General features: G+C 48.2%; 1 protein-coding gene across 3 annotated transcripts in view; it reads right to left on the bottom strand.

The window, feature by feature from the left end:
- The window catches only part of LOC134089193 (ras-specific guanine nucleotide-releasing factor RalGPS1), a 175,439-nt gene that overhangs the window by 117,169 nt on the left and 48,270 nt on the right, over positions 1–10,000 (bottom strand). For all 3 annotated transcript variants that reach the window (XM_062543549.1, XM_062543550.1, XM_062543548.1), the window contains one exon: positions 7,606–7,732. In XM_062543549.1, the coding sequence (XP_062399533.1) occupies positions 7,606–7,732 (127 nt within the window). The remainder of the gene's footprint in view (positions 1–7,605; positions 7,733–10,000) is intronic.

The raw sequence follows: 10,000 nt of genomic DNA, 5'->3' as shown, positions 1-10,000 counted from the left end.
GCTTTCACTCATACACACACACACACACACACACACACCCCCACACACACCCACACACACACTACAAACTGCAGACAGCGTTTCTCATTTATATACAAAAGTATTTATACACACAGGCATTCCTGGTAGTTTCCAGGGCATCTCAGTAACCATCAGAACTGAGAAAATATGACCACACACACACACTGTACTTCGCCATGACAACACCGCTGAATGAGCTGACCTCTCTAGAACTTGGAATTCTGTCTGGGGAGAGAGGAGATCTAGCTGGGGCTCTGATGGTAAAACACAGAGCAGCCATGATACTCTCTCTCACACACACACACACACACACACACACTCACACACACACACTCACACACACACACACACTGAGAGCAGCCATGACACTCTCACTCAGACGCACACACCCACACCAACACCCATGCAGTAGCCATGACACCAGGAGCGTTTTGTGCATCTCTTTTATGTTGGTGGTAAGAGTGGCGCTCAAGGCCGGCATGCTGAAGCCCAATGCCATGGCCCTGCTCTATTTGCAGGGGTCCCGTGGCTGTCTAGTGTGCAAAGTTCAGAGGAATGGCCACATGTAGGCATAAATCTCAGGACAGGTCAGGGTGTGTGTGTAGGTGTGTGTGTGTGTGTGTGTGTGTGTGTGTGTGTGTGTGTGTGTGTGTGTGTGTGTGTCCGACATGTGCCCTTTAGGCGCATGTAGCTCAAACATCACAGACACACACAAGAGCTTTAGTTACGACCCTCATAACAGCAAAGAGAGGGACAGAGAGGCGAAGAGAGAGAAAGAGAGAGAGAGAGAGTGAGAGAGAGAGGGAGAGAGAGAAACACAGAGAGAGAGAGAGGGGGGGTGTACTTCCTTCATGACTACAATAAATACTCCCAGCAAAGACATTCCTAGCACAATGTATTGAACACATGTACTCCAGACATATTCCACTTGCTCCAGGCCTCTGCAGTGCACCCTCACTAGCTCCTCTTGCTGACCCTAGACTCACAGTACCACCTGACTAGAACGGACACTTGACTGTTTAAAAACAGCACTCACTGATGCACTTACTGCACTCTACCGTTTTTAAAATGTTCCTAGAATTGTTGTGAGAATGGCCCTTAACAGCTTAAACTGTTTACCATGCTGAAAGTTGCTTTGGCTAAAAAGCGTCAGCCAAATGTAACGTAATGTCTTGACAGTGTGCCTTAGCAATGCAATAGCCTTTAGGTGCTGCCTGGGCACAACTAGCTCTGCTGTCCACACCTGGCCAGGTTGAAGGTGTGGATAGAATAGAGCAGCCTTGCTCTCTCGGTTAGAGCAGCCTTGCGTAACACACTTCAAAGCAGCACACACACTTGCCATCATTTTAGGAGAAGATCGCAGCACCTGTCTTGGCAGCGAGTCTTGTGGCGTCACTTTAATGTGAGGAACGACGTCCCCTAATCAGCAGCCTTGAGTGTATCAGTGTCTGTCTACATCCTGTGCTTTGGCCACACTATTCATTTGCCTTTCAGCGGGGATGGCAGTGAAGCATACTATATTGAACTCAATCGAGAGAGAAAGAGAGAGACAGAGAGAAAGAAAAAAAGGAAAGAGAGGGATAGAGAGAGAGAGAGAAAGAGAGGGAGAGAGAGAGAGATCCTCCCACTTTCCATTTTTCTCTCTCCCCACAGGATGTTAGAAGAAAAGGTAAAAGCATTAGCCAGGCAAAAAGTACCTGGCCTTCTAAAACCAGGTGTGGTTTTACTTTTCCTTAGGAAATTCTGTGGTCTGCACATGCACACACACACACACACACTTCACCAGTGTTTTGAGCTCATCTGAGATGACAAAAAGCTATGACTGTGAGAGGTCTGGTGAAACGTGTCACTGCCACACGCTGCACAGCCCTGACCCCTATTGGCCACAAGCCAAACTGCAGGTGAGCCTGACCTGGGCCACATCGACCCCGGCAGACAGAGAGCAGTGGGGAACAGAGGGGCACATCTGCAGAAAATGGTGCATCTGATTAACAGGAAGTGCGGTTACTGCAATAGAAAGTATCTGAGACCAGTGCTATGCTAGACTGGGTAAACCCTGCCTGATCTGCCAGGGATTTGGATTTCGCCCTGCAGCTCAGGCTGGAAACCTGCATATTCATCTCTTCTGCTTCCTGTCCACATCTTCTGGGTCCATTCACCAACTAGCTAGTCGAAAAGGCACACTTGGATCGGATCATTGGTCTGATTGGTTAAAAGACTATCCAAATGCGTACAGAGTAATTTGAACTATGCCCACTGATCACTCCTCTTATGCAGTAGAAACACAGCACAGACTCCCCAGACTAATGTTCAATCTTAAAGACTGAGTTGGTATGGTGGTAGCCAGCCTAGTCCACTACCTCAATAGCCTACTAACTAAGCTGACTGCTGACTAAACATTAGCATTCCCTTTAAAGTGAATAACAGTGCTATGCTAATCTAACGTTAGCGTTCCCTCTAAAGTGAATAACAGTGCTGTCCATTACCTCTGCACTAAACTAATCTGATGTTAGCATTCCTCCTGCTATGAACAACAGTGCTGCTCATTGCCCCTGTGCTGGTATGCTAATCTGAAGTTGCCATTCCCTCTTCAGTGGGGAGCGTACCTATGTTCCCCAGGTCCTATGTTCCCCAGGTCCTATGTTTCCCGGGTCCTACTGTGTATTTCCCACTTCATATGGGACCGAGGAACATAGGACTCTTTTTTTTCTTAAGTTCTAAAAAGGGTCCTATGTTCCCCGGTTTTCCCAAAAAGGGTTCTATGTTCAACGGTATCTATTGCGACCGGGGAACATAGGACCCTTTTTGGGAAAACCGGGGCACATAGGACTCAAAGAACATAGGGATGACCCCCTTCAGTGAATGTCAGCGCTGTTTATTACCTCAGTTCTATGCTAGCTGCTAGCTGCTAGCTCGCTATCTCCTTCTGGCATCCCCAATGCAGGTGAGTAATAGGAGGAGACCTTTTAACAGCACCGTGGCCTCAGTCCTAACACTGGAGGCCCACATACATCAAATGGATGTTAAAAACCTGCCATGACTCTCTAAACAAAATGGATGGTGTTACAGTTCTGGCAGAAAAGAGGCTTAGACTGTGCAAATTCAAAGTAATATGTGTGTGTTTCTGTGTGGATATGAGTCTGAGTGTGCAAGTGTATGAGTGTGTGTGAGCGAATGCATGCATGCATGTGGGTGTGTGTGTGTGTCTGTGAGTGAGTGCACGTGTGTGTGTATGTGTGTGTGTGTGTGTGTGTGTACATTACGTGTGTGTGTGTGTGTGTGTGTGTGTGTGAGTGAGTGCACGTGTATATGTGTGTGTGTGTGTGTGTGTGTGTGTGTGTGTGTGTGTGTGTGTGTGTATTTGTGTGTGTGAGTGAGGAGGTGATCGGATTACACCGCTCAGTGGTTTTCAGCGGGCCCCATCCCATCTAACTATTGTGTGTGATTGTGTGTGATTGTGTGTGTGTGTGTGTGTGTGTGTGTGTGTGACTACAACGTGCCCCGTCCCATCTAACTATCGTCCTGACCTTCTCTCTCTCAGCCGCACTAACAGACGACCGTTAAACCAGAGTGAAGGCCCACGGACCGCAGAAACGTTTCCATGACTTACTCCCTCTCAATGAGACACATCTTCATAAGAGATGGATAGGTAGAGAGGGACCGAGAGAGAGAGAGAGAGAGAGAGAGGGAGGGAGGGAGGGAGAGAGGGGGGGTGAAGAAGGAAGACTTGCTGTCTCCCAACGATGAGACACATCTTTATTTATTTAATGGGAAGAGAGAAAGAGAGAAAGAGAGAGAGAGAGAGTGAAAAAAGAGAAAGCACATTCCTGGAGCTCAGCTCAGCTGATTTGAAGCGTATGCTTCCAGTGGAGCACACACGAGTCCAGCAGGGCAAGGCATTACGGCTCTATCAGGGAATATGCCTCACACACACACACACACACACACACACACACACACACACACGGCACTATCAGAGAATACGCCTCAAACACACACACACACACACACACACATACACACACACAGTTTTATCAGAGAATACGCCTCAAACACACACACACACACGACTCTATCAGAGAATATGCCTCACACACAAACACACACACACAAACGGCACTATCAGAGAATAAGCCTTACGCACACACACACACACACACACACACACACGGTTCTGTCAGAGAATAGGCCTCATACACACACACACACACACACACACACACACACACATACAGTACACACAAAGACACAGCTCTATCAGAGAATAAGCCACACATACACACACACACACACACACACACACACACGGCTCTATCAGATAATAAGCCACAGACCAACACACACACACACACTCTGTGCCAATAAAACACAATCACATTTAGTTGCTCAGGAAAATCACTTTGTCTTAATGGAGTTCTGGACAGAGCTCCAGCATGATGTCATATCGTGTGTGTGTGTGTGTGTGTGTGTGTGTGTAAGGTCAACGTGGAAGAGTGGCTTGGCTTATGAGTATGGCAGACTTGTGAAGGACAAAAGGCTGGGCAGCAAAGCTCCAACCCAAGCGAAACAAAGGGCATGATAGCGCTCTGGCAGGCAGGCTTGGAAAGGCACATCAACCTTCACAGCTCTGGGCATGGAAGTGAGAATTAGCACAGACTAAACACATGAAAACATTAGTGAAGCACACACACACACACACACACACACACACACACACACACACAGACTAAACACACACACAACGTTAGCGAAGCACGTCCCAGCTGCTGAGTATGGAGATGTGGAGCACTGTTCACTTGAACTGAAATGATAGAGATCTGTGTGTGCGTGTGTGTGTGTGTGTGTGTGTGTGTGTGTGTGTGTGTGTGTGTGTGTGTGTGTGACAGAGCGCACCGCGTCTGTCACGCAAGCGGGCGCATTCCCGCCAGTAAGAACAATGGGAACCGAGTTTGCGCTTGAACAGACATTACATTCAGTAGACACATACAGGAGATTAAGAAATGAAATGTTGAAATGCATATGTTAAAGTAAGGAATAACTATGTATTGGGCCTGTGTAGGATGCGAAGGAATATTGGTTAGGCCGTGCGCTAAACATGGCTATAGCGGCTGATGCAAGGCATAATGTCGGGGTAGTTGTGGCGGGTTTCGTGCGCGCAGAAACCGCTGCGACTGTGCCAATGTTTGTCTGTGTATTGTGTGTCTTTGTATGGCATGTTGTTCACCTTACCTGAGGTCTACCTGTCTTCCGGGGTGCGACAAGAGTGTCGGAGGTGAGACCCAGTTAAAGGGACGGGGCGCGCTCCCATAAGGGAAGCGCTCATGGAGACAGGGGTGTTTCTGTAGTTTTGTTTTATTTGTTATTATGGGGGACTGTAGCCAAGGAATTATGATTGCACAGGAATGTGGTCAAGTAAGGTATTGCGCTTGCTTAGTATCTAGCCTAAGAGGATACGTTATTGCGCTAATTGAATTGGTGCTGTGTTTGGTCTGCGCCAATAGCATATAAGAATATTGGGCGCTTCATTCGGGAGATGGGCCTCTGCCGTGAGAGGGCACATTGTCTCGGTCAGAATGGGTACGTAAAGGGGCTAGCTTTAGTGGGCATTATCCCATGTTTTGTTTTTCGTTTGATCAGTGTTTTCTTTTGTTTGTTTATGTCTAATGTCTAAACCTACCGGTAGCTTAATAAAAAAAAAGAAGTTTTCTTCTACTTGACATCTCTCGACCTGAGTCTCTACATCTGCACGGACACATTACTACATTTGGTGGCAGCGGAAAACAACAACTGTGTCTAAGACCAGGCGGAAAGGTCAAAGTAAAGATGGGTCCAAAAGCACCCAAGAAGAAAGACGACGGGACCGAGGCGAAAAACGCGGATGACCAGAGGCAAGGCGAAGGCCAGCGAGAATGGCAGGAGAGAGGAAGAGGACTCTCCATGTCGGCGCCAGTGTCCAGTGCCTCAAGTCCAGCTCGAGGTATGCCGAGTGGGGATGGAAGGCCAGCGACAAAGAGGGCGGCAGCAGCAGCGGCAGGTCTGATGGCAGCGCCTACTCCAGCAGCAACAGCGGCAGGTCTGATGGCAGCGCCTACTGCAGCAGCAGCAGCGGCAGGGCCAACGGCAGCATCTACTAGCAGCAGCGGTGGAGACAACGGCTCCAGCGGCACCAGCAGGGGTTCAAGCTGCGGCAGCGGTGACTGCTCCAGCGGCAACAACAGGGGCCCGTCAGTGGCTCAATCGGATGGACACAAACTCACGGGTTACTCTAGGATACCTGTTCCTGCAGCCGTACAGGTTTGGTGCGGTACAGGGCCGGGGTCGAGAATGTGACTGCGGACGACCTGTCTAGGGTCTTCGGGGACGAAGACTCTTGAGGTGGGGGGTTATGTGACAGAGCGCACCGCGTCTGTCACGCAAGCGGGCGCATTCCCGCCAGTAAGAACAATGGGAACCGAGTTTGCGCTTGAACAGACATTACATTCAGTAGACACATACAGGAGATTAAGAAATGAAATGTTGAAATGCATATGTTAAAGTAAGGAATAACTATGTATTGGGCCTGTGTAGGATGCGAAGGAATATTGGTTAGGCCGTGCGCTAAACATGGCTATAGCGGCTGATGCAAGGCATAATGTCGGGGTAGTTGTGGCGGGTTTCGTGCGCGCAGAAACCGCTGCGACTGTGCCAATGTTTGTCTGTGTATTGTGTGTCTTTGTATGGCATGTTGTTCACCTTACCTGAGGTCTACCTGTCTTCCGGGGTGCGACAAGAGTGTCGGAGGTGAGACCCAGTTAAAGGGACGGGGCGCGCTCCCATAAGGGAAGCGCTCATGGAGACAGGGGTGTTTCTGTAGTTTTGTTTTATTTGTTATTATGGGGGACTGTAGCCAAGGAATTATGATTGCACAGGAATGTGGTCAAGTAAGGTATTGCGCTTGCTTAGTATCTAGCCTAAGAGGATACGTTATTGCGCTAATTGAATTGGTGCTGTGTTTGGTCTGCGCCAATAGCATATAAGAATATTGGGCGCTTCATTCGGGAGATGGGCCTCTGCCGTGAGAGGGCACATTGTCTCGGTCAGAATGGGTACGTAAAGGGGCTAGCTTTAGTGGGCATTATCCCATGTTTTGTTTTTCGTTTGATCAGTGTTTTCTTTTGTTTGTTTATGTCTAATGTCTAAACCTACCGGTAGCTTAATAAAAAAAAAGAAGTTTTCTTCTACTTGACATCTCTCGACCTGAGTCTCTACATCTGCACGGACACATTACTACAGTGTGTTAGTGCGTCTTTGTGTATGTGTGTGTTACTCTTGTATGGCCTTCTAGGGGCCATCAGTGTGTATGTGTATGTGTATGTGTGTGTGTGTGTGTGTGTGTGTGTGTGTGTGTGTGTGTGTGTGTGTGTGTGTGTGTGTGTGTGTGTGTGTGTGTGTGTGTGTGTGTGTGTGTGTGTGTGTCATCTTTAGTGATTTGATGTTGTCCCCTGTGTGTGTGTGTGTGTGTGTGTGTGTGTATGTGTCATCTTTAGTGATTTGATGTTGTCCCCTGTGTGTGTGTGTGTGTGTGTGTGTGTGTGTGTGTCTTACCTAAGTATGGTGTGCAGGGAGCCATCTTTAGGGATCTGATGTGCTCTCTCATGCGCGTGTAGTTTTCCTCCTTCGATGTCAGGAAGTCCAGCTTCTCAAACGTGGCCTTGTCCTTCCGACTGACCAGCTGTAGTCACACACACACACACACACACACACACACACGAGAAACTCAAATTACTCTTCGCATGACACTGTACAATGTATCACTCACTACTGAGACCCCAATGACATGATCCAATTGAGCTCGTCAATAAAACATATCATTGTCATTTGAAAGCCAAAACAATCTTCATACTTGTTCACAAAGATTTATACATCTACAGAAAGCAATGAATCAAGCAGCCAACTGACTAGGGTTAACATATGTTTGAATCAGACTTCATACAGACATGAAACATAAAAACAAATCTGAATGAAATAGCTCTGAAAGTTAATAGCTTTGAATCTGCAAAGTTGATTGTCTTACAAGTGATCCAAGCATGAGAGTATTGGCTTACTTTAGACACAAATGAGATCATTAGCTTACTTGAGACAAAGAATTGATTATTACTGTAGGTAACCAAAAGGCTTTTGCGTGCATTTATTTCACTCACACATGCATGCACGCACACACAGACATAGACACACTCACACTCACTCACTCACACACACACACACACACACACACACACACACACACACACACACACACACACACACACACACACACACACACACAGTCTGGAAGAGCTTTAGAGTGAAGATAAATTAGCCTTGTCATTCCTGAACATGTGTGCTACTGAACCACAAGCGCTTCCGTTCCCCAGATCTCCCAGAGTCCTTGAGGAAAGACAAGACTAACGAGACTGCTGATTTACAAAAGAGCCATTAACCAAAGAATTTCCACATCGCTCTCCACCTCCTCCTTTCTCTCTCCACTCATCTCCTCTCTCCTCCTCTTCTCCCTCTCTCTCTCCTCTCTCTTTTCTCCTCCTCATCTCTCCTCTCCTCTCTCCTCTTCTCACTCTCCTCCTCTCCTCTCTCTCCTCCTCATCTCTCCTCACTCTCCTCTCCTCTCTCTCCTCTCCTCCTTCTCTCTCTCTCCTCTCTCTCTCCTTTTCCACTCCTTAGTTTTTTTCACACTAATGTTTCCACGAAGTGGTCTACTGTAAAAAGACCACTCTTCTTTTGAACAGAAATGTTTCCAGTAGTGGTCTACAGTAAAAAGGGCTAACTGCATAGCATGAGGGTTAGATGGAAACACAGATCATCCCACCATCTCATCCCAGCAATTACATCTCTCTGGGACACACTGCAATACAGACACACACACACACACACACACACACACACACACACTGCAATACACACACTGTAATACACACACACTGCAAAACACACACACTGCAACACACACACACTACATACACTGCAATACATATCACACACACACTAAACACACTACAATAAACACACTAGATACACTGCAATACACACAACACACACACACACACTGCAATACACACCACGTATTACACACTACAACGACTGCAACAAGGTCTACACACTGCACATGTGGCAATACACACTTGTCATTGCACACTACACACTACACATGCTGGCCTTGGGAGGGAGACGGTGTCCAGAGAGGCCCAGAGATACATGTAGCTCAAAGCCACCACGTCCGTCTGAGGCCGGGCCATTGTTCAAACACTCTCATCAGCGCAGTGTGAGACGAGCGCGGAGTCGTCCCACCCATCTTACTGGACGCACGCACGCACGCACGCACGCACGCACGCACGCACGCACGCACGCACGCACGCACGCACGCACGCACGCACGCACGCACGCACGCACGCACGCACGCACACACCACACGCACACACACACACACACACACACACACACACACACACGCACACACGCACACACACACACACACACACACACACACACACACACACACACACACACACACATGCTCTGTGGTGTTAGTACAGGTGACTGGGGCGGGCTCTCTGGATGGAGCAGTGCTCTTATGCAACAGCTGCTTTTCTGCTGCTGAAAGCCTGGTGAGCATCCCAGGAGCACAGGCAGAGTGGGCCTGACAGCAGCCTGGCACACACACACACACACACACACACATAGGCACACACGGTTTACACAGACACACACATACACACACACACACACAGACACACACACAAACAGACACACACAAATGCATTAGTTCAGTGTGTTCTGTCCAACAGCTTAATCTCCTCCATGGAGGAACTTCAGACGCATGTGTGAGTGTGTGTGTGTGTGTGTGTGTGTGTGTGTGTGTGTGTGTGTGAGTGTGTGTGTGTGTGTGTGTGTGTGTGTGTGTGTGTGTTAACTGGCCCGAGCGCCCGGCGCTCCACAGCAGAGAGGA

The sequence above is a fragment of the Sardina pilchardus genome, chromosome 8 (assembly GCF_963854185.1).
Source record: "Sardina pilchardus chromosome 8, fSarPil1.1, whole genome shotgun sequence".
NCBI lineage: Eukaryota > Metazoa > Chordata > Actinopteri > Clupeiformes > Clupeidae > Sardina > Sardina pilchardus.
The sequence above is the reverse complement of the archived record's forward strand: the minus strand, read 5'-3'. Positions and strand labels throughout refer to the sequence as shown.